The sequence below is a fragment of the Callorhinus ursinus genome, unplaced genomic scaffold, assembly GCF_003265705.2.
Source record: "Callorhinus ursinus isolate GAN/ISIS: 27379988/994484 unplaced genomic scaffold, GSC_fseal_2.0 scaffold101, whole genome shotgun sequence".
NCBI classification, from domain to species: Eukaryota; Metazoa; Chordata; class Mammalia; order Carnivora; family Otariidae; genus Callorhinus; species Callorhinus ursinus.
The window spans coordinates 1,198,383-1,223,939 of record NW_027397163.1 but is presented as its reverse complement, the minus strand read 5'-3'; the positions used below and the strand labels follow the sequence as shown (position 1 = coordinate 1,223,939).

At 40.8% G+C, this 25,557-nt stretch overlaps 3 protein-coding genes across 5 annotated transcripts in view; 1 reads left to right on the top strand and 2 right to left on the bottom strand.

The window, feature by feature from the left end:
- Positions 1 to 25,557, top strand: part of LOC112806790 (uncharacterized) — a 909,505-nt gene that overhangs the window by 205,231 nt on the left and 678,717 nt on the right. The gene's annotated exons all lie outside the window — the stretch shown is intronic.
- Positions 1 to 25,557, bottom strand: part of LOC112806785 (KRAB domain-containing protein 5-like) — a 441,696-nt gene that overhangs the window by 133,014 nt on the left and 283,125 nt on the right. The window lies entirely within an intron of this gene.
- The window catches only part of LOC112806561 (uncharacterized), a 116,095-nt gene that overhangs the window by 41,272 nt on the left and 49,266 nt on the right, over positions 1 to 25,557 (bottom strand). For 2 of the 3 annotated variants that reach the window (XM_073889086.1, XM_073889088.1), the window contains one exon: positions 5,426 to 11,917. In XM_073889086.1, the coding sequence (XP_073745187.1) occupies positions 9,087 to 11,917 (2,831 nt within the window). In that variant the 3' untranslated portion in view covers positions 5,426 to 9,086. Of the gene's footprint in view, positions 1 to 5,425; positions 11,918 to 25,557 lie in introns of those variants that run through there. The other variant, XR_012377036.1, reaches the window with a different exon arrangement.

The following is a 25,557-nucleotide window of genomic DNA, read 5'->3' as shown; positions in this document are numbered from 1 at the left end:
CAACCTTAAAACCCGTGGTGCACTTGAATCCCTCAGTGACATTTAACTCCCTAATGCCCTTCAGCCCTGTTGTGGGTTACACAGTGTGCCTCAAATAAATATGCTTAAGTCTTAATCCACAGTACTGTAATTGTAACCTGACGGGGCAACAGGGCCTTTGCAGATGTAATCAAGCTAAAATGAGGTCATACTGGATTTGGGTAGACCCGAATTCAATGACTGCTGTCCTACTGAGAAGAAGAAAATTAGACACACACAGAACAGTGTGTGATGATGAAGGCAGAGACAGAGCTGCATCTACTAGCTGAGGAGGGCCAAGGACAGCTGACAGACCCCAGAAGGTAGAGGGAAGACTCAATTCCTGAGATAAAGTGTGGCCCTGCCAATAGCTTGACTTCAGACGCCTAAGAACTTCCAGAACTGTGAGACAGAATTTTTTGGGTTGTTTAGCCACCCAGTTGTGCTAATTTGTGACAGCAGCCCTAGGAACCTAACACAGGTCCTATACTCTCTCCCCGTGTGGCTCTGTTACCCCAAGCCCCCAGACTCTGTGCCCTCCGTTTACCCCTGTGCCCTCCGTTTATCCCTGTGCCCCTCATCTTTACCCCACCGTGTTACTCCTTGTCTTCTTGCCACACACCTCGACCTAAAGTGGCGGTGCTCCTTGTTCTTTCAGTGGCACATGTTGTGAGTATGGTCCCTGTGCAGTTTTGCTGTGTTGGAAGGAGGATAAAGAGGGCAAACAGCCTTTGTTTTCAGGCACCCAGAGTACTATGCTTGATCCCATTTCTTCCAGATACAAACACTTCAGGGAGATACACTCCCTCATGTGACTAAATGAGGTTTTATTAATCCCAGTGTGACTCTGTGAGCTTATGTCCTCAGCCTATGAGTGCGTCTGCATGGGTGTCTGTGAATGTGGGACTGAATGTGTTTGTATGGAAGTGACGGTGTGTGAGTATATGTGATTGTGTATTTGAATGTTTGAGTGTGTAGATGTGGTATCTGTGTGTGTGTATAGAACATAAGTTGTCCCCAATTATAGCTCTAATCCATGCTTTGGCAATTGCGGTTGCTCTGGGAAGGAGACAGGGGTCAGCTGTGGATTTGTTTCCTTGAAATATCAAAGGATCATGTAAGTTTTAGTATCTGTTCAATAATTAAGAAATTAATGCCTATTACAAAATTTAAAAAGTAGCAACCATGTTAACCATTCAGTGCTCTCCATATAGAAATGACTTCACTGATATTTTTTTAAATGGCAGAATCTGCTTATCAAACTTTCTTCTCCTGGTCCTTTTGTTGTAAGACGCTCTTTTATAACATTTGTGGTCTTCATGGATATTGTTCTGTTTATTTATTTTTTGTTTTGTTTGTTTTTTGTTTTTTATTTATTTGAGAGAGAGAGAATGAGAGAGAGAGAGCACATGAGAGGGGGGAGGGTCAGAGGGAGAAGCAGACTCCCCGCTGAGCAGGGAGCCTGATGCGAGACTCGATCCCGGGACTCCAGGATCATGACCTGAGCTGAAGGCAGTCGCTTAACCAACTGAGCCACCCAGGCGCCCTATTGTTCTGTTTAGAATTGCTACTACTCCTGGGATCAATATAGTGAGATTATATTTTCCCACCAAATTTCCTTCATATTTACTTTGCAAACTGATTTTCACTTATGCAAATTATCATGACACAAATTATTGTCGGAACACTTGGGTGGCTCAGTCAGTTAAGCATCTATCTGCCTTTGGCTCATGTCAGGGTCCCAGGGTCCTGGGATTGAGTCCCGCATTGGGCTCCCTGCTCAGTGGGGAGTCTGCTTCTCCCTCTCCCTCCTTCACCTGATGCTCACTCTCTCTCCCTGACAAGTAGATAAATTAAAAAAAAAAGAAATTATTGTCATTTCATTTCAATTGTTCCATCACTGAGTCTATCAAGTGATTTGTCTGATTGCTTTTCTCTACTTATGAATTATGCACAACTTAGTGGTCTGAAGATTAGGAAGGAACAGAAATTACACTACAAGAATTTCCCAGGGAAACATAGAATCCAACAAAATACGCAAGCTTGGTGCCCATCCCTCAAGTGTCAGACTTTAGCACCGTCTGCTGTCCTCCATATGACAGCACTTTTGCTCTCCAGGGATGTTGAAAGAGAAACACTTTCTATTGAACACTCTTAACAGTCTGGTTGCAGGTGTATGACCTCATAATAGAAACTTGCAATTGGTGGTTAGCAAATGAGAAAAATACTTTAAAAAATACTCTCACCTCCACAAACCACCAACCTCATTATTAAACAGGATCATAAATATATGTATCATATATATATATATCATTCTATCCTGTATATATCATTACATATATCATTTTATATGTATATAATGTATATAAATATATATAAATATTTAGAAAATTACATAGATCAGTAGGTCAAAGTGAGCTGTCTACTTTCTTGAATGTTTAATATTTTGAATCAGGCTTACAATGTTATTACAGAGAGAGATGTATTAAAATAAATTCGAAGAGTGGAGGAAAATAATTCTAAAGAGTGGAGGAATATCCTTTATGTATGTTTATCACCTACTCCAAATTTAATGACTACTTCATTATAAACTTTTTCACCATGTGGGTGAATCTAAAGGTCATAATACCAATATGGTCAATTGATATAATCACTAAATAAAGAAAAAGAATTACCTTTTATAGGCTCCCCAATGAGCAAATGGACAGTTTCAAGTGTGCTTCCAAGAGTTGTTACCAATGTAACATTTCTTTGTGGGCAAATATTTCAAATACTTCCAAATGAGAGGTAAGTTATGTACTTTATAATTATATATGCAATATGAATCCCTCTCTATGGAAACATACACTCAGATTTTCCTAGCTGTATAATTTTAAGTCTTTTATAAATATACAGATATTGAATTAAATGTATGCATGCCATTTTACTTGCATATTGTTATATAATATGATGCAGCTTTTCTCAACATTTATGTGATCTATTTTAGAGATGTTTTATTCATAGTAAAAATGGAATGAGGATATACCTTAAAATATCCATGTATTTTCTTATTGATCACATAGAAGTCATTTTTAAGTTCCTCCATATAAAGAATGGGATTTATGTTTCAGACAGATTTGTATCTATTTCTTTTTTTTTAATTTTTTTTTTAATTTGAGAGAGCGCACAAGCAGGGGGAGTGACAGACGGAGGGAGAAGGCTCCCTGCTGAGCAGGGAGTCAGACATGGGGCTTGATGCCAGGGTTGGGATCATGACCTGAGCTAAAGGCAGGTGCTTATTTGACTGAGCCCCCCAGGCGCCCCTATTTATTTCTATGAGTAGTAGAATGTGAGCTGTAATTACTGCTTCAAAGGTGAATGAATTCAAAATTTTTATAGCTACTGGACAGGAGCTGTTCCCCAAAGTTACACTTATATCCCATTTTATACATAGTGTATGTTCTTCCCCCTGGCCTCACCAACACTCCTTATTACCACTCATTTTAATCTTGTCTATCATGAGGTGAAAAGTGATGTCTCTGTATTTATTTGTATTCTACTTACTAGCTGTGAAAATTGAGCAATTCATTATTGAATATTCAAGTCAATTAACTTCTGTACTTAGAAAAATAATTCCATAGTTCAATTGCAGAGGTGTTGTCTTTTTTTTTTTTTTTTTTTTTTTTTTTATTTGAGAGAGAGAATGAGAGAGAGAGAGGGTCAGAGGGAGAAGCAGACTCCCCGCCGAGCAGGGAGCCCGACGCGGGACTCGATCCCAGGACTCCAGGATCATGACCTGAGCCAAAGGCAGTCGCTTAACCAACTGAGCCAGCCAGGCGCCCCAGAGGTGTTGTCTTTTAATCCTATTTAATAATTAAAATATTTTCTCCTCGGCTAACACGAAATTTTTACTTATGCTATGAAAAATGGATATGCTCTTGATTATATTGTTAAATGTATACATCCTACCATAATTCTGATTTTGTCTTTTGTGGAAGGTATGAACTAGTGCATGCTTGAAAATGCTTTATATTCTTACATTTAGTCAAAATATTGTAAGACGATGTTTAACTCTTTTTAGAAATTATTTGCACTTTCTTCTATTTCAATTAGTTTGTATTAGTTATATGCCAATAAGCCCATACCACTTACTAGACAGTCTATCCTGGAGAACATAGTAATTAGCTGTATGTTCCAAAGGTGCTTTTTCCCTGTCTCCAGACTCTTCAAATTCTCCAGCTTCAACATCAGCGCCTCCCTGGGTCTCCAGCCTGCTGGACATCTTTGCAGATTACAACTTGCCAGCTCTCAACCATCGGGTTAGCCAATTCATTAAAGAGATAGAGAAATAGAGATCTATTTCTATTTATGACATGCCTATTATCTATTTCTGTATCTACAGATCTATAGAAATATAGATAGTGAAAATAAAAAATACATAGATATCCATTCTATTGACTTTTTCCTTGGAGAAACCCATACAGATTAGCATGTGTACATTTTCTTCATCCAACATCAAAGTGTTGAACATAACTCATACTAATAATTATGTGTAATTTGACACAACTTCCTTCCTGTGTGCTTGAAACACAGAAGTTAAATCATAAATTCCATTTGAAATCTTACACGTGTGTGTTTAAGAGCTGAATTTATATAGTCTTGATATATTAGTCTTCTTATACAGGCATTTCTTATTTAGGGTTCTTTGTAACAGCTTTTGCATAGGAGTTCCAGTGTATTAATTCACCCACTTAAAATGTACAAATGAGGGCGCCTGGGTGGCTCAGTTGGTTAAGCGACTGCCTTCGGCTCAGGTCATGATCCTGGAGTCCCGGGATCGAGTCCCGCATCGGGCTCCCTGCTCAGCGGGGAGTCTGCTTCTCCCTCTGACCCTCTTCCCTCTCGTGCTGTCTCTCACTCTCTCTTTCTCAAATAAATAAATAAAATCTTTAAAAAAAAAAAAAAGACTAATTTAAAAAAAATAAAAATAAAAAAAAAAATAAAATGTACAAATGGACCGGATGGGGCACTTGGGTTGCTCAGTTGGTTAAGCGCCTGCCTTTGGCTCAGGTCGATTTCAGCGTCCTGGGATGGAGCCCAATGTTGGGCTCCCTGCTCAGCAAGGAGGGTGCTTCCCCCTCCCCCCCTTCAGCCGCTCCCCCTGCTTGTACTCTGTCAAAATCTTTTTTAAAACCGTGCAAATGTGGGGCGCCTGGGTGGCTCAGTCGTTAAGCGTCTGCCTTCGGCTCAGGTCATGGTCCCAGGGTCCTGGGATCGAGCCCCGCATCGGGCTCCCTGCTCGGCGGGAAGCCTGCTTCTCCCTCTCTCGCTCCCCCTGCTTGTGTTCCCTTTCTTGCTGTGTCTCTCTCTGTCAAATAAATAAATAAAATCTTTAAAAAAAAAAAAATAAATAAAAAAAAAATAAAACCGTGCAAATGTTAGGTTTCTGATTCACACATAGGTGCCAGCAAACCAGTCAATTTTACACTGAACCATCTCTTAAAGAGACTTGGTATCTACTGTCGCCATCCCCATTGTCTTATCCCTGTGGCTAGGAAACCACTAATCTGCTTTTTCACTTTTCCTGTCTCATTGAGATATAATTAACAGGTAACATTATATTAAGATGCATTATGATTTGATGTATATATTGCAAAACATAGTTAGCACCTCATTACAGTTTTTCATGTGATAAGAATTTTTAGGAGCTCTTCTCAAATGTACTGTTAATTATATCCAGTATACATTGTATATACGTGCCACATTATTCATCTGACAATGAACAAGGTATTTCCATTATTTTGGTTATTATGAATAATTTCTCGTTTATTTTTCACGTATTTGTGTATTTTCTAGTTTTGTACTTCGTTTCATGCCATAGTGGTTGGAAAAGGCGCTTCGTATCATTTTGTTCATAAATTTATTAAGATTTGTTTTGTGGCCTAACATATAATCTATACTGGAGAATGCTCCATGTGCATGTGAGAAGAATGTGTATTCAGATGTTGTTGGATGCGGTGTTGGAAGTCTGATGTCCCCTTATAAATTTTGTCTGGATAACCTACCCGTTACTGAAGGCGCAGTATTGAAGTCCACTTCTAATGTACTGCTGTCTCTTCCTCTGTTCTTGTCTGCTAATAGTTGTTTTGTGTTACGTGCTTTTATGTTGGGTGCACAAACAATTATAAGTTATATCCGTTTGTTGAATTGACGGCTTTATTACTTTTTATTTTTTTAAGGAAAAGCACATATATTTAATAGAAAAATGTAAATGTAAAAAATACTATAGATCAAACAAAATTAGTTTCTAAAAGTAAGTGATTCCTGGGGCGCCTGGGTGGCTCAGTCATTAAGCGTCTGCCTTGGGCTCTGCTCATGATCCCAGGGTCCTGGGATCGAGTCCCACATCGGGCTCCCTGCTCCGCGGGAAGCCTGCTTCTCCCTCTCCCACTCCCCCTGCTGGTGTTCCCTCTCTCGCTGTGTCTCTGTCAAATAACATCTTTAAAAAAAATAAAATCTTTAATAAGTGACTCCTAGGCATCCAAATTTTTGAAAAAAATCAACACAACAATCCAATTGTTTTTTGCTCAGAGAGCAGAAAGCAACTACTCTATATGAATATACAAACCTACAGCTTTAATTTAACACAAATCGTAAGTACATTAGCTACCTTTCTCCCAACATTAAGAGTGAATGCTTTATGTTTAATAAATGCATATATAACGTACACAACCGTTAGTCACATGTAAGCTATGCTAAAAACTTTGAATCAACTGGAATGTAAGGGTTTCTTATGGGAAGATGTACATTTCAGAAAAAACCCAGCTTCAACTAAATCCACTATCACAATTATGACAAAGGTGACCCATACAAAGCCTATCATTTGCAACTGTATTTAAGAAATACTGCCCAGAAATGATAGCAGAAATCTTACTGAAGGGCACTATGGTAACCTGCCTGAAAGTACAAGTAATTTATTTAGGGACTTTAAATAGATAACAATGTAAATTAAATAACATGTGCAAAAACTATGCAATGTATAATAGCAAGAGCTTAGACAACTGAAAACTGTGGAAAAGATTTATTAGCCTGTACAAGTTAGTTTTGATAAACTATTGGCTACTTGTTAAATTGCCAAGATTTTCCCTGCACCCATACTTTTTTCACACACATCAAAATCTGAAAGCAATAGGTCTTTCTCAAATTGTCCGGTTTTCCCCCCAACCCTCAAAACACAGCAATAGGTCATAAAAAAGGTGTTGGTTTTGAAAGTGGTAAGTACTACACAAGTTACGTAATCATACTATTCCTGTCCTTCCAAATCTAAAATGGGGGAAATCCTTTTTGACATTATGCCAAACACCACGTAATTAAAAACACTGCACAAAGTGAGCCCTTTATATAATGACCTTTGCCGTGTATTATTATACTCTCTGGCTTAAAGTTTATTTTGACTGATGGAAACATAGCTATCCTGCTTTCTTTTCGATTCCATTTGCATAGAATATCTTTTTCCACACCTGCACTTTCAGTCTGTGTGTTCTTAAAACTTGCAGTCTCTTGAAGACTATAGTTGGGTCTTGTATTTCTTTCGCTTCAGGCAATCTGTCTTTGGATTGGAGAATTTAGTCCCTTTATATTTAAAGCAAGTATCAGTACAAGTACGGAGTTACGGTTGTCATTCTTTTGTTTTCTAGCTGTTTAGAATTATTTGTCCCTTTCTTATTCATTTGCTATCTTTGTGATTTGATGATTTTCTGTAAGGGTATACTTAGGTTATTTTCTCTTTTCTGAAGTTTTGTGTATCTACTACATTTTTTCGTTTTGTGATTACCATGAGGCTTAAAGAAGACTTCTTATATAGCAGTCTAGTTTAGCTTCTTACCAGCTTAATTTTGCTACTAAAACACTTTCAGGACTCCAGTAATTCTCTAAAAATGTGGATGTATCTCATTTTATGCAAGAGTTAGCTATTCTCTGGCATCTATGAGGAGTTCTTGATTTCATGATCCCGGGGTCCAGGGTTCGAGCCCCACATTGGGCTCCTTGTTCAGCAGGGAGCCTGCTTTCTCCCTCTCCCTCTGCCTGCCGATCCCCCTGCTTGTGCTGTCAAATAAATAAAATCCTAAAAATACTGACCGAATGTTTAAAAAAATCCCTCTCTTCTATATTATGAAGCACAACAGCATATACATTATCTAACTAACTTTGTATTATTCCTTTTTCGATGTAATCTCTGAAGAGTGACAGATGTACTGCTTTGTACTGTGAATTCTATGACATTTACTGACATTTGATATTTAAAACGTTTCTACATATTTTTATCTTCAAGTTACATTTCTTCTCTGAACTCTGATGTTTTCTAAATTGTTAAGAGGAAGTCTTTCCTCATTCATTATGTTTGTACAGTTTGAACCGAGACTGCATTTTGGGATACCCAGTAAGGACTGAATTCCACTTAAAGGCTTGGCTGCTTTCTTTACATGTTACAGTTTTGCTCCTGTATGGTAAGGATGATGTTGAGCAAGCTATGTCTTCCAGCTAGAGGTTTGCCACATTCTTTCCATTTGTCGTATGTAGTTTTTCTCCTCAGTATGAACTCTGTGATGCTGAGTAAAAGTTGAGCAATCCAGGGACGCCTGGGTGGCTCAGTCATTAAGCGTCTGCCTTTGGCTCGGCTCATGATCCCAGGGTCCTGGGATCGAACCCCACATCGGGCTCCCTGCTCGGTGGGAAGCCTGCCTCTCCCTCTCCCACTCCCCCTGCTTGTGTTCCCTCTCTCGCTGTGTCTCTAGCCATCAAATAAATAAAATCTTAAAAAAAAAAAAAAGGTTGAGCAATCCAAAAGCTCTACCACATTCTTTACCCTTCTAAGGTTTCTCTCTAGTAGGAATTCTGTAATGCTGGAAGCTTGAGCACTATGAAACGGCTTGACAAATTTTTATATTTGTAAAATCACCTCCACTATAAATTCCCTGATAAGGAATGAGGGTGGAGCATTGCTTATAGGTCTTGCCACGTTCTTTATACACGTGTATACTTACTCTCCAATAGGAAGTCTCTGATGTGGAGTTAGGGTTCAGCAGTCCTTAAAATTCTCTCACAGTCTTCAGATTTGTAAGACTTCCTCTAGTATGAATTCTGTGATGTAAAGTCAGGTGTGACTGCTGGATAAAGGCCTTGCCACATTCTTTACATTTGTAAGGTTTCTCTCCAGTATGAATTCTGTGATGTTGAGTAAAGCTTGATTGCTGGATAAACCTCTTGCCACAGTATTTACATTTGAAAGGTTTCTCTCCAGTATGAATTCTGTGATGTAGAGTAAGGGCTGAATGCCAGTTAAAGGCTTTGCCACATTCTTTACATTTGTAAGGTTTCTCTCCAGTATGAATTCTGTGATGTCGAGTAAGGCCTGACTGATGGATAAAGGCCCTGCTACATTCTTTGCATTTGTAAGGTTTCTCTCCAGTATGGACGCTGTGATGTTGCCTAAGGTGTACATGGTGCTTAAAGGCTTTGCCACATTCTTTACATTTGTAGGGTTTCTCTGCAGTATGAATTCTGTGATGCTTAATAAGGTTTGACTGCTGCTTAAAGGCCCTGCCACATTCTTTACATTTGTAAGGTGTCTCTCCAGTATGAATTCTGTGATGTTGCGTAAGGCCTGAGTGGTGGTTAAAGGCCTTGCCACATTCTTTACATTTATAAGGTTTCTCTACATGATGAATACTGTGATGTCGATTAAGGTGTGAGAGCTGGATAAAGGCCTGGCCACATTCTTTACATTGGTAAGGTTTCTCACCAGTATGGATTCTGTGATGTTGAGTGAAGCCTGACTTAAAGCTAAAGGCCTTGCCACATTCGTTACATTTATAAGATTTCTCTCCAGTATGAATTTTGTGATGTGTATTTAGGTGTGATTGCTGGTTAAAGGCTTTGCCACATTCCTTACATTTGTAAGGTTTCTCTCCAGTATGAATTCTGTGATGTTGAGTAAAGCTTGAACGATGGATAAAGGCCTTGCCACATTCTTTACATTTGTAAGGTTTCTCTCCCGTATGGATTCTGTGATGCTGAGTAAGTTGTGATTGCTTCCTAAAGGCCTTGCCACATTCTTTACATTTATAAGGTTTCTCTCTAGTATGAATTCTGTGATGTTGAATAAGGTTTGCTTCCTGCTTAAAGGCCTTGCCACATTCTTTACATTGGTAATGTTTCTCTTGAGTATGGACTCTGTGATGTTGAATAAAGTTTGACTGAAAGCTAAAGGCCTTGCCACATTCTTCACATTTATAAGGTTTCTCTCCAGTATGGATTCTGTGATGTACAGTCAGGTGTGACTGCTGGATGAAGGCCTTGCCACATTCTTTACACTTGTAAGGCTTCTCTCCAGTATGAATTCTATGATGTTGAGTAAGGGTTGAGGGCTTGTTGAAGGCCTTGCCACATTCTTTACATTTATAAGGTTTTTCTCCAGTATGAATTCTGTGATGTTGAATAAAGCTTGATTGAAAGCTGAAGTCCTTGCCACATTCTTTACATTTGTAAGGTTTCTCTCCAGTATGGATTCTGTGATGTTGAGTAAGTTGTGATTGCTTCCTAAAGGCCTTGCCACATTCTTTACATTTGTAAGGTTTCTCTCTAGTATGAATTCTGTGATGTTGAATGAGGTCTGGTTCCTGCTCAAAGGCCTTGCCACATTCTTTACATTGGTAATGTTTTTCTCGAGTATGGATTCTGTGATGTTTAATAAAGCTTGACTGAAAGCTGAAGGCCTTGCCACATTCTTCACATTTATAAGGTTTCTCTCCAGTATGAATTCTGTGATGTACAGTTAGGTGTGACTGCTGGATAAAGGCCTTGCCACATTCTTTACACTTGTAAGGCTTCTCTCCAGTATGAATTCTGTGATGTTGAGTAAGGGTTGAGGGCTTGTTGAAGGCCTTGCCACATTCTTTACACTTAAAAGGTTTCTCTCCGGTATGAGTTCTGTGATGTTGAGTAAGGGTTGAGCGCTGCTTAAAGGCCTTGCCACGTTCTTTACTTTTGTAAGGTTTCTCTCCACTACAGATTGTCTTATGAATACATATTACTGATGACTGACTAAACATGTTCCCAGGCTTATCATTATATCTGTATGGGTTTTTTCCCCCATGAATTCTCTGATGATCACCAACACTGGAGGACTGGTTAAAATCACTTTCACATTCATTAAATTTATAAGGATTCTCTCTCATATGCATACTGTTATATAGAAGGTTGGATCTTTGATAAAAAACTTCCCCACATTTAAAGTGTTCAGAATGGTTCTCTTGAAAATGAGTCCTCAGATGTTTATTAACATTTGAGCCTTGATGAAATTTTTTCTCACATTCACTGCCTTGAGCAATTCTGTCTGCACTGACAATGCTCTGGTAATTTTGGAGGGTTGAGCCCTCGGTGAAGGACCTCTCAGATGGATCCCATTTGGCAGTTGTTTCTTCATTTTTCAATCTCTGAAGTTTAGAAATATTTGACTGAAAGGTCAATCCAATCCTATTTTCAAAATTGTTCAAATCATTATTTTCAGCATGTACTAGGTAACTTTCCAGGTTTTCCACATTCTCTATCCATAAATATGTACGTTTGAGTATTTGATTGGAGATTCTGCTTACAGAAACACCCTGCTTTGCAGAACTAGTGGACTTAAAAAGGAAGGTTTTACAAAATATTTTGTATCTTTCACCATTGTGGGCAGTGAGATTCTTATTATGGGCAGTAGTCTCAATTTGGATATATCCTTTATGATCATTATCCCAGTCTATCATTAAGTGTAACTTCTCAAGGACACTATGTTTATATCGACCCATTGACACATTTTGAAATGAAGCTTCTTTGCACAGCTCTGGCAGGAAGCTCAGGGTGCCATGTGAAGGTACAGCTGAAAGATATTGAATAACAGAAAAGTAACGTCATTCCACTTACAACTTTCAGATAAAATATACCGATGACGTCTAACGTACAACCATAAAATCAACCAGAGAACATCAGCAAGATGGCTGAGAAGGAATCATCAGGACTTCATTCCTCCAGGGACACAGAAACTTGCACACAACATACTGACCACATAGCTTAACAGATAATTCTGTAGAATTGTCAGGGTGTCACACCAATCACTCTCCTCTACCTCAAATAATCACAAAAAGTACCATTATGAGCCCAAAATCAGCAGAAGGAAGGAATTTTTTAAAAAACTTATTTGAGAGAAAGAGAGATGGAGAGAGAGCATGAGCAAGAGGCGAGCCAAAGGAGAGGGGCAAGCAGATTCTTTGCTGAACAGGCAGCCTGACACGGGACTCAACCCTAGGGCCCTGAGATCATGACCTGAGCTGAAGTCTAAGGCTTAAACGACAGCCATCCTGGCACCAGAAAGAAAGGAAATCTAAACATAAAACAGGAATGAAGAAAACAGGATTTAGCAAAAAGAGAAAAATATCAACAATAGGAGGATTTGGTTTTCAGAAAAAAGAAAAAAAATCAAAATTGACAAGACCTATAACTAAATCAAGTAAGAAGAGAAGACCAACTAAAATTGGAAGACATGAAAGCAGACATGGTATCACTGATACCATAGAAGTAAAAATCATTATAAAAGGAAATGATATATAATTATATGCCAAGAAGTAGATACCAATAAATAGGTATAAATATCAAAACACATATAACCTACCTGGACTCCAACATGAAGAAATATTTTTAAAAATCTCCACTGATCTACAACTACTTAGTAGATTGAAAAGGTAATTAAAAAAAAAAAAAACTTCCAACAGGGGCACCTGGGTAGCTCAGTCGTTAAGCATCTGCCTTCGGCTTGGGGGGGCTCGGGTCATGATCCCGCATCAGGCTCCCTGCTCAGCGGGGAGTCTGCTTCTCCTTCGCGCACTCCCCCTGCTTGTGCTCCCTCTCTCACTGTATCTCTCTCTGTCAAATAAATAAAATCTTAAAAAAAAAAAAAACCTCCAACAAAGAGAAGCCCTGTGCCAGATGAATTCACTGGATAAATCATACAAATATATAATGAGAAAGTACTTGAAATCTCCGCAAACATTTCCAAGGAGTAAAGAGAAGAGAGATATTGAAAACACTCTATGACACCAGCATTACCAGGTTATCAAAGCCAAAGGAGAGATGCTACAAGTAAAGAAGGGTACAAACTACTACCTGTTCTTGCAAAGTCAACAATAAAATAAAGCCAACTGAATCAAAAGCACACTTTACCATTTTACAACACAGTCAAGGAAGAATTCTTCCTGGAATTCAAGGCTGTTTCAACATACGGAATACTATCAATTTGAGACTGCACATTAACAGAATGAGTATCAAAAATGGCATGATCAGGAGCACCTGGGTGGCTCAGCTGGTTAAGCGTCTGACTCTTGATTTCAGCTCACGTCATTATCTCGGGATCATGGGATTGAGCCCTGTATCTGGCTCCCCTCTCAGCATGAAATGTGCCTGTACCTCTCCTTCTGCCCCTCACACTGCTTGTGCTCTGTCTCTCACAAATAATTAAATAAAATAAAAATAAAAATAAAAATAAGAATAAAAATAAAACATGGAGAAACAAATCCATAGAGAATCGTCTCCCAACAATATCCACTGCTCAGTTTGACCCTGGCCTGGCTCCTCCCTAATTTTCCCATGTGTACACCACCTTGTCAAATACTCCTTAATCTGAGACAGGATCTGGGAGAAAATCTATTCAATTTACATCATGCACTGTTAAAGACTATGATCCACAGGACCCAATACAGAAGAATCGCCATGAGCTGTATGTAACATTCACTTCTCAATGTCCCTATAGGTCTTGCATTTGAACAGGTAAAGAAATCCCAATACTCATGAGAATCTACCTTAAATTTCTGTAGTGAGCTTTCTAAGGGAGAGGGGTGAAGAAACAACTGTGCAAAAGCATACAATTTACATGTATCTGCAAAGATGAGAGGATTTTATATTTCTTACCCAGGAAGAATAAGCCCTGGATATAGTGGAATCAGGGCACATTACAGTAAAAAGACTGAGGATTGGGAAACACATAGGAATTAGGGCAGAGATGTTCAGAACAGTCAATGGGGAATATTAACAACAGCAATGTAGACAAAGAAGTTGCAGGAGACTGAATCAAACGAAACAGAAGCGTCACAATGACAAAAATACTTTGGGTGGCTCTGAACTTAGGTGAAGATCTGGAGGAAATGTTGATCTTATGAATACACTTGACCTACTGCTTGTGCCTCTATTGGATGGAAATCAAGGAACCACTGGTGTAGATCATGAGCTCACAACATGATTTCAAGGAATAGTAACAGTGCTGGATATAGCAAATGTGTAATTTCCTTCTGATATCCACAATAGTATCCAAAATAGGTTTTCCTTCATGATGTTTTGCTGCCTGTTTGGCAGTGACATATGGAGGAAAATGAAAAGCTCGTGTACTTGGAAACTTTTACTTTAGCTCCTTCCAAGCAGCGTACATATGGCTAATCCTAATGGTCTAGAAGACACCCAAGACCCACATTGCAATACAATGGACACATCCCTGGTCACTCTGTAAAGATACCAAAGAAGTCTACATCCGAGATCATGACAGAAATCTCTTTACCCAAAAGCTGTCACTCTTGGTGGGACTCCTTTAGAGACAATGACCAATGAGTTGACTATACTCACGTTTGGCAGTAAAATCTGTAGAACTTAACCTACGCCCAGCGATGTAAAGAGAGAGAGATAATGGTAAAAACAGCTATCAGTTTGCCAAGATTCTAGCTACAGTCTATGACAAGTAGATTATTGCTATTGCCAAGCCCTTAGAATGCATTCTGCTCTGGGAATAGAGGAATAATCATTCATAGAGCAGATGGATGGCTCAGTTGGTAGTGCATGTGACTCCAAGTTTTAAGGTTAAGCCCCATGTTGATTACAGAGATTACTTACAAACAAAATCTTAAACAACAAAAACCTCAGTCACTACACAAACCACAGAAGACGTTGTTTAATACATTTCTGAGCAAAACTAAGATACTTAATGATGTTATTAGAAAAACATAAAGGATTGTATTTCTGTGGTCTTGGTATAAGAGAATTATTTCTAAAAGTGGTAAAAACCCCTAACCATAGTGGTGAAATGACTGGAGTACATTAAAATTAAGAACTTCTCTTCATCACAAACTCAAGAGATAGAAGTAGAGGTATAATGAGAGAAGAAGACAGGGTCTCATTCTTAGCATATAGACAGTACTACAAAGCCTGAAGAAAAGGATATCACAACAGAAGAAAGGATCATAGTAACTAACTAGACACTTTGAAAAAGAGATTATCCCGGGGCGCCTGGGTGGCTCAGTCGGTTAAGCGGCTGCCTTCGGCTCAGGTCATGATCCCAGGGTCCTGGGATCGAGCCCCACGTCCGGCTCCCTGCTCGGCGGAGAGCCTGCTTCTCCCTCTCCCTCTGCCTGCCACTCTGCCTGCTTGTGCTGTCTCTCTCTCTCTGTCGAATAAATAAATAAATAAATAATCTTTAAAAAAAAAAAAAAAAGAAAAAGAGATTATCCCAAGGTTAACGCCCAACTCCGTAGTAAAAGGAAGTAGTAACAACAAAGGAAATAAAACCAAGACTTGGTTACATCACATACCAACTAGAAGCCTACTGTGAAAATGACACAAACCACCAAGGTTTGAAGGTTATGTGGATAAGCCAGATCTCCCATATGCTGCTAGCGAGTGTGAAAAATGATACAAAGATTGTGGGTTGGGGTTTGGTAATATCTGTTAAAGTTGAATATCCAAACTATTTAACGACAATTCACTCCCAAATAGAGAGACAGCAGATTTTTTTTTTTTTAATTTATTTGAGAGAGAGAGCAGGGGTTAGGAGGAGAGGGACAGGTAGAAGCTGGCTCCCCGCGGAGCAGGGAGCCCGATGCGGGGCTCGATCCCAGGACCCTGGGATCATGATCCGAGCTGAAGGCAGACACTTAACCATCTGAGCCACCCAGGCGCCCCTAGACAGCAGATATTTATACGTGTTTCATTAAAAGACAAATTATAGATTTTACATGCCAGACCATCCACTTGCCTATTAATAGTAGAATGCTGCAGTCAAGTGATATTCACACAATGGAAATGGATCCACCCAACTCTAACGAATGGTACACTGCAACGTGCAATACAGATAAATTCACAAGCAATAGATGGAAAGAAAAAAATTGCCAATTACAAAAGAGTTCCAGTCAGTTCCCACAGCCTGATTGCATTTACATAAAGTACAAAAACCAGGAAAGGAATCCATTGCCTTACGTGTTAAAGGGATGCTGAGCTTTGCGGAAAAGGAGCACAAGGGGAATTTTAGAGGACAAACAATATTCTGTTTCTTGATCTCAAGGGACTATAGAGATGCGATCCATTTGTGAAATCCCACTGAGCTGTTAACCTACGATCTGCTTATCTGACTTTCCTTTTAAGAAAAATCATTAAAAAATAATGTATGTTAAAAGATAAGTGTCATAACAGATATACTGACAAGTTGAAATTAAAGTTGGGAAATAAGTTCACACTGTGACTAGACTTTCATGCTATATGTTAATAATAGCGAAAGCAATATGGTACTAGGTATACAATATTCACAAAAAGAATGAAATGTGGAATTATTTCCTTAAAACACATGAAGAATTAAAAAAAAAAATGAGATAGGGTGTAAGAAAAAAAAAAAAAAAAAACAAACCATGGCACTTCCAAACCCCAGTATCTCCATTAGAATATTAAACATAAATAAACCAAATGTTTCTGGTAACACTAAACTTTCCTTGAATATGTTCCACTGGAATTTTCCTAGAGCTGTAACTAAAACATGAGGATAAAATTGGAAAAACCAAAATGCAAAACAGACCATGTAGCGATAACCAATCAAACATGCAGCATGGCAAAAATAAATATCATAATGAATAATCTTTTTAACACCAGAGAATTTTTTCACTCTTCTTAGTAGTGTTATTTTTCAGTACCTAAATATATACTCTTTTCTACTTCATGTATAACACAATTTGTGTGCCTATTTATACACATATATAAACATATATACATATACATACTTGTATATAGCAAAACATTTATTTTTCCCTTGTGAGACATTAACAATACTCATCACAGAGGGTTGACACCATCAAGATGGTGACGTAGGTAGATCCCACTTCCGTACTTCTCATAATAAGCTCTAGAGCAACTATTCACGTAAGACATCACTGGGCAATTCTCAGGACTCATGGGTGAGACCAAAGCAAACCCCGGACCACCACAGAGATCAACAAGGACAGCATGAGAAAGTTAAGAGGAGCAGTTTCACTATGACCACGCAGTGGGCCAGCAGTTTCCCACCATGAGGGACCACGGAGACCTATGATTACTCCACCAAGAAGAGAAGAGCCCAGAGTGGGCCTCCAACATTCCTCAAATGGCAGGCCACTACCTCGGTGGCCCACTCAGGTCTGACCTCATGGGGGTCCCTGGGGAAATCTGGTGCTGCACCATTGTGGATCATATAGACACAGAGAAGGTGGGTAAGGCTTAAGGCAACCAGTGTTCAGATCTTGGAACACTGCCAGACCAGACCATCTTCCACCTTGGAGTGACACCCAATCAGAGATCCCAGTGACTCTGCCCACTTGCAGAGCTGAGATGGACCTACCCAGTCAAGGAGCTCTGTCAGTAGGTGTACCTGACTTGGATCCCCAGCCAATAGGTTAAACTAGAGCATGGAGGCCATTTGTTTTTGTTTTTTTTTTTAAAGATTTCATTTATTTATTTGACACAGAGAGAGACACAGCGAGAGAGGGAACACAAGCAGGGGGAGTGGGAGAGGGAGAACCAGGCCCCCTGCCAAGCAGGGAGCCTGATGCAGGGCTCGATCCCAGGACCCTGGGATCATGACCTGAGCCGAAGGCAGATGCCCAACTACTGAGCCACCCAGGTGCCCCTAGAGCATGGAGGCCATCTGATGGCCCTGTCTGGGCAGACATCCAAGTTGGAAGTAACTTCCCACTGCTGACCACAACCTCCATTGCTGAACATAGCCTACACTCCTGCCCCATCAGGAAACCTGAACAAATACCCTGGGAAATCACAGAGACTATCTTTTAGGTCTACTTAGGGAGAAAGCCAAGCCATCAGCGTTGCCCAACCTCTTACTCTTCATGACCAGGCATTAGAACCACGAACCCAGGCAGTCACAGAGTCTTGCCTATGGTACTGCCCACCAACAGAGAATGACCTTCCATCCTGCAAACCTTTGAACATAGCCTCTGGTCCCACTGGACCAGGGACTTGCCAGCATTGGCTTGGCAAACACCCAGGGACCCACATTGTCAACAGACACAGGTCTGGCCCTCTGTGAATGCAAAAAATAAGCTGACATTGAAATTATTGCCAATATTTTAAACCAGAAGCTGTCATCATCCCTAGGGTTCCTCTAGAAGGAATGACAAATAATTGGCTACATTCAGTTGACTGGGAATAAAACCCCTCAAACTTGGCGCATCTGGGTGGTGCAGCTGATTAACTTTCCGACTCTTGGTTTCTGCTCAGGCCCTCATCTCAGGGTCCTGAGATCAAGGATCAAGCACTGCCTTGGGCTTCATGCTGAGCAGAGTCTGCTTTGGATTCTCTCCTCTTTTCCCTCTGCCCTGCCCGCCTGGGCTCTCGCCCTCAAATAAACAAACAAATCCTTAAGGAAGGAAAAAAGAAAACAAAAACAACTCAGACTTGCTTTCATTCCATTTAAGTAAAGGAAAATGTATGGACACAAGAGTGAGAAATTCTGCAGTATTCCAATGAAAATTTGGCCCAGTCAAATCAGTCTATTTTCAAATGCACACAGGCTATTCGGTTCTTTTCCAAAGTTCAATATTCACATTCAGATAGAAAGGATTCAGCATGAAACATGACCTGTGGGCTTCCTTTCTCACAGAAAGTAAAATCCAAAATAGTCACTAACGCCTGCTATGTTCCTTTGCATAGTATGTACAATATTATGTCCCATGTTACTGATGCTTTATCCACTGTAAGGTATTCAAAGTTCTTGATTCTATGGGTTAGTGCTAATATTGTTGTCCTTTCACTAACACAAAGGATTTAGTTCAAAGAAGGTTTACTGATCCACTCAGTATCAGTAGAATCAGGGTTTGAATCTGGATACCCTACACATCAACATGATGCACAGAGGTCAAACGCCAGAACTTCCAGAAGGTGACCTGTGCTTGGGTTCTCTTTCTTCTTTGACAATGGTTCACCCAGACGTCTTCACACAGAACAGCCTCTGTGAACTGAGGCTGCAAAGTGAAATTTTCAGCCCAAACCACAGACATACAGCCTGAGTGGCATTCTGCTTGACTACTAAGAACCAGACACAGAGGGGCGCCTGGGTGGCTCAGATGGTTAAGCGTCTGCCTTCGGCTTAGGTCATGATCCCAGGGTCCTGGGATCGAGCCCCGCATCGGGCTCCTTGCTTGGTGGGGAGTCTGCTTCTCCCTCTCCCTCTACTGTTCCCCCTGCTTGTGCTCTCTCACTCTCTCTGTCAAATAAATAAATAAAAATCTTTAAAAAAAAAAAAAAACCAGACACAGAGTTCGGGTGTCCAAGGTATAAACACAGGAAAGGTACAGCACATACATGAGTCTACTTTCACACCTGGAGAACCAGGACTCCAGACCCATGTAACTGACTGCTGTCTACATAGGCTAATCTCCTTACTGAAGAACATTAAGCATACATATGTGCCCAGACATTGGTTCTGAAAGTGGGTTCTCTAGACAGGCACCTGAGAATGTGTAAGAAAGGAAATTTGGGAGACTGCACCCCAGAACTACTGACGTGGTAATGTGGTGGTAGACCCAGCAATCCAACATTTACTATGTTCCTGCATGATTCTGACACAGGCTAAATTTGAGTACCTCTGTGGTAACTAAGTCACAGCTCATCTGTGACTTATCCACAAATAAGTCACTCTAGAAACTGTCTATGCTCATGGTCACACTAGTGTTGTGACAAACGCACACAACCTACACAACACACATTTTCTTTAATCATAAATGAATTTGACTCTCACACAGTCCACCTTGTGTTAAGAGTCCTTCCATCTCTCCCTTCTCTCAATACCTTCCTTGAGCTTCATGGGATCACCCCAAACACACTTCTGTTCACATTCTAGAATGAAAGCCATCCAAATTTAAGTGAACTGGAACTTATTTAAATATTTTATGAAGTTATGAAATGCATACAAGACATTAATACATGTTATATTATAATGGCATTGAATCTAGCATTCTCAGTATAAAACTATACTTGAGAACTTGTACCCTAAGACCATAAATATTGCACGCTTAAGGACCTTTAATTAGTACTCCACTTGGATGCAGAACGCACGCCCTGTGCATTACGATTAGGATAGGCTAAATTTCAGGGCCTTTTCGTAAGAGCTAGTTTCAGTGCCATGTGTGACTGCCTTTCTGTCATACGCTGTGAAACAGATCAGAGGACAAGTGCCATTCACAAACATCTTACATGGCCACCTGCACTACACATATACATTGCTACTTAAACTGGCCCATAGAAGGATGAGTTATACTCAATGACGTGGAGGGAGTAGTGCCGTGGGGAGGATGGCTTTCCCTGCATGAAAACAAAAAGGCTTCAAGTCAAACTCCCTAAGTCCTATCAGACTTACACTGCCTTCTCTGCTGCAAGGAACACGGTTTGATGCCTGGTGGTGGGGCAGGTATCTTGGGGCCATGAGAGAGCAAGTATAAACACGATGCCTATAGGTAAACAATACCGGAGGAAGACATGGAATCAGAGTACACTCTCGGGTGTCTGAGTCGTTTCATCAAACATGAGCATCTACCTACTCGCTATGTACCTAACACAAAGTACGCATCTTTTCTGTAAGTACACTTCAACTTTTTCATGGTTTATCTTCCCACAAAATAACAGGTACTGAAAAATGAATTATCATCCTTCAGTTGAACCACTGTGACATCTGAGTATAACATACTACCCAAATTTATCAGTTTCTGCAAATGATAAAATTCCTCTTGGGGCACCTGGGTGGCTCAGTCGTTAAGTGTCTGCCTTCTGTTCAGGTCATGATCTCAGGGTCCTGGGATGGAGCCCCGCGTCGGGCTCCCTGCTCGGCGGGAAGCCTGCTTCTCCCTCTCCTACTCCCCCTGCTTGTGTTCCTGCTCTCGCTGTCTCTCTCTGTCAAATAAATAAATAAAATCTTTTTTTTTAAAGATTTTATTTATTTATTTGAGAGAGAGAGAATGAGAGACAGAGAGCACGAGAGGGAAGAGGGTCAGAGGGAGAAGCAGACTCCCCGCTGAGCAAAGAGCCCTATGCAGGACTCGATCCCAGGACTCCAGGATCATGACCTGAGCCGAAGGCAGTCACCCAACCAACTGAGCCACCCAGGCGCCCATAAATAAAATCTTTAAAAAAAAAAATTCCTCTTTCCCCTCAGATCAGGATGGGTACGAAGAACAGCATGGGCTACGAAACAACACAGGGACATTAAGACTAAAAACTGGGTGGGCTGTCTGAAGCAGACATGCTCACTGCAGGTGACTCGTGATCTGCTCCTCAGGTAATCAGTGCCTTGCACACAGTGCAGAGTACGGGACTAGATTCATCAACGGGCTGAGTGGAAGTGAGGGAGGTCCCTGCCAGCTGTGGGTCAGCATCCCTGGAATGTCATTCATGTACAGTGAATCAGACCTATGTTACGGTTATATACCTGGGACACCAGAGTTTCGTGTGACCACAGCGCATGCCTTGCCGCTTCTGCCTAGTAGTATCCAAAAGCCTTCTTCACCTTCAACATCAACTCAGTCAAATGACATCTTGACTCTATCCCCACAATGTTTAAATCATCCAATATCCTCTCTCCACCCACTTCCATGCCTATACCTGGAAAGGTACAGTTAATCTCTGTCATCCAATAGCACCTGGCCCTCAGGACCACCAGAGAATTCATGAAATCATGAGTAAAGGATCTGACATCCCTGAATCCCAGAAAACTACATTTCCCAAGTCCCCAACTCTGACATTTGTCATCACCAGAAGCTTTTTTTTTTTTTTCAAGGTTTGTTTTGACAGAGAGCGAGCGACAGCGAGAGAGGGAACACAAGCAGGGGGAGTGTGAGAGGGAGAAGCAGGCTTCCCGCAGAGCAGGGAGCCCGATACGGGGCTCCATCCCAGGACCACCTGAGCTGAAGGCAGACACTTAATGACTTGAGCCACCCAGGCGCCCCCAACCAGAAGCTTCTTAAGACCGTGCAATGACCAAAGGGAGCTCTCTACCAGTTCTTCCCCCCCCACATTACTAGAGTTTTCCAGGGGCACCTATGTGTCTCAGGCAGCTCAGGTCATGCCATCAGCTCAGGTCATAATCCCAGGCTCAGGGGGAATCGGCTTCTCCCTCTGCCTCTGCCTCTGCCCCTCCTTCTACCCCTGTTCTCACTCTCTCTCCCCCCCCGGCCTTTCTCAAATGAATAAATAAGATAAAATCTCTTAAAATTGTCTATATTTGTTTTAGTAAGCCGTATCTCCCTCTCGAAGGATACGATTATCATGTTTTATCTGTCCTCACAACTCTTAGTACCAAGCGCCTGAAGTAATCCTGTGGCCCACTGATGGTGTTTTCCTATTCTACCAAGGATGTGGTGATGGTATACGATTTAAATCTTCCATACGGTCTCAAATGACCCAGTTACCAACCACTTCCCATTCAATTAAAAATTTAAAGCTACTCCTAACAACCTACAAGGGGCTGTGGAGCCTGTGTGGGACGGAGAAAGCAGTGACAATGCAGTCTCCGGAACACAGGAAAGGAGGGCAGCTGTGTTGTCTTATGGTATAAAGACTGGAGAGGATTTGGAAGGAGAACAAGTGAAATTAATCTTTCCAAGTTTAGAGTCAGTAGTGCAGCCTCGGACAGGTGTCCTCTCCCCACATGAGGAATTCATGCCAATTCTTTAGCCTAGATATTTTTCATGTCACCTTGGGCTGCATCATCACTCCCAATACAGTTTGTTTTCTTCCTAAGTTTTAGAACATCTACTAAGCCTTGACCACTGTCCCATGCTTAGTCCCGTCAAATGAATGTTAAAACAACCCATGACTCATGAAGTCTCCAACCTTTCACCTAATCAAACTGTTAGAATAAAGTGACTACCTTAGATGATGTCATTTCCAAGAAGGGAAAAGAGTAGTAAGTGAAGAAATCTTACTTAGTGTTCTTCTCCACTTGAGAAGGAAGAAGTGAAATGGAGCAATGAAACTACATGGAATTTAATATGCTCAGTGAGGAATTACTCCCATATTTAGGTGAATTTTTAAACACCATTGTCTTTTCATGCAAACTCTTTTTTTTTTTTTAAGATTTTTTATTTTTATTCATTGGACAGAGAGACAGCGAGAGCAGGAACACAAGCAGGGGGAGTGGGAGAGGGAGAAGCAGGCTTCCCGCCGAGCAGGGAGCCCGATGCGGGACTCGATCCCAGGACCCTGGGATCATGACCTGAGCCGAAGGCAGACACTCAACGACTGAGCCAGCCAGGCGCCCTCATGCAAACTCTTCTTAAAATCCCTGAGTAAAACATATAAGCAACAGGTCCTTAACACTGGAACAGGGAAAACAGAGTAGATCCTACCTGAGAAATAGGGAGGTAGACAAGACATGATTTGCACAGGGCGATTTTCAAGCCAAGGTACATGAGACTTAGGAGAAATAAATTCAACCCAGTGTAGAGAAAATTCTTCCCATTATTAATCTATCCCATTTTTACTAGGGAATCATGAATTTTGAAATTTGGAAATAACCTACTTTGCTCCAATATTCCCTTTCCTTCTGAAGATATACGTACACACACACATACACATATACGTACTTCTTCCTATTCTTTTTTTTTAAGTATACCATTACATTTATTTTTTTTAAGATTTTTATTTATTTATTTGAGAGAGCGAGAATGAGAGAGAGAGCGAGCACATGAGAGGGGGGAGGGTTGGAGGGAGAAGCAGACTCCCGGCCGAGCGGGGAGCCTGATGCGGGACTCGATCCCGGGACTCCAGGACCATGACCTGAGCTGAAGGCAGTTGCTTAACCGACTGAGCCACCCAGGCACCGCATTCCTAATTATTCTTTTATTCCAAAATCTATCTTTAGCTTAATTTAACATTTTGCATTCTGTGCATTTCAAAACCATAAAATGTTGTGTTCTGTATACTCATGAAAACAAGCAATGAAAAATATAGTGTAAAATTTTATAAACAGTAATTGAAAATTCTGTAGATGTGGCTTGTAATTATGTATGTATTGACTTTGTACAATAAGCAGTTGTTAAGTAGGACCCCTAGGGATTGGGTGATGAGTTATGGTTCAATTAACAACAACAAGGAAAGTAAAATAAAGTTTCCTACTCATAGTTCCTGGAGGATGTACATAATACGCCTTGAGGGAACAACATGAAGAGGTCAAACTGAGTGCAGGCAGAGAGAATGGCAGGAACTGGGGCAGATGTCGTTCTTAGGGTCCATGGTTGAAGTGCTTTGGAGTTCCCAGGCTAAGGCTAGAATGCACAACTCAAACCAAAATGAGTGGAGAATGGTAAACTGTGCAGGGATCTTCTCTAAGGAGGGCTTAAGGTAAATATACTGTGGACACTCTCACAAAGGCTACTGAGGAAGTCACCTTTGCTTGTCATCCAGGGGCTTTTATCTAGTGTATTTGCTACTGGGTGGAACTAGAGTCAGCTCAAACCCCTGCAGGTGGTCTGGTTACACAAAATGCATTCCAAGGCAGCGGTATCAAGAAATTGTTTAGCCACACTCTCATAAAAAACATCTAGGGGCACCTGGGTGGCTCAGTCATTAAGCGTCTGCCTTTGGCTCGGGTCGTGATCCCAGGGTCCTGGGATCGAGTCCCACCTTGGGCTCCCCGCTCCACGGGAAGGCTGCTTCTCCCTCTCCCACTCCCCCTGCTTGTGTTCCCTCTCTCACTGTTGTCTCTGTCAAATAAATAAATCTTTAAAACAGAAAACAAAAAACGAAAAACATCTATATCATTCTTCTTAGAAGCATCACATTGCTCTAGCAATTAAAATAAGGAGGAAAATATGTATTACCTAAACTGGGGGAAAATAATCTCAAATAATTTGAGGTTAAAGGCCATAGAGAAAAAAGATTATTAGTGATATCACCCCACTGTTTTAACAAATACAGGTGACTCTTGACTCTTGAATGAAACAGGGGTTCAAAGTACCCAACCCCATGCAGTTAAAAATCCATGTAGAAGGTTGACTCCCTAACATTTAATTTCAATAGCCTGCTGTCGACAAAAAACCTTATCAAAACCAGTCAATTAGGGGCGCCTGGGTGGTTCAGTCGGTTAAGCACCTGCCTTCGTGTCAGGTCATGATCCCAGGGTCCTGGGACTGAGCCCCTCATGGGGCTCCCTGCTCAGTGGGAAGCCTGCTTCTCCCT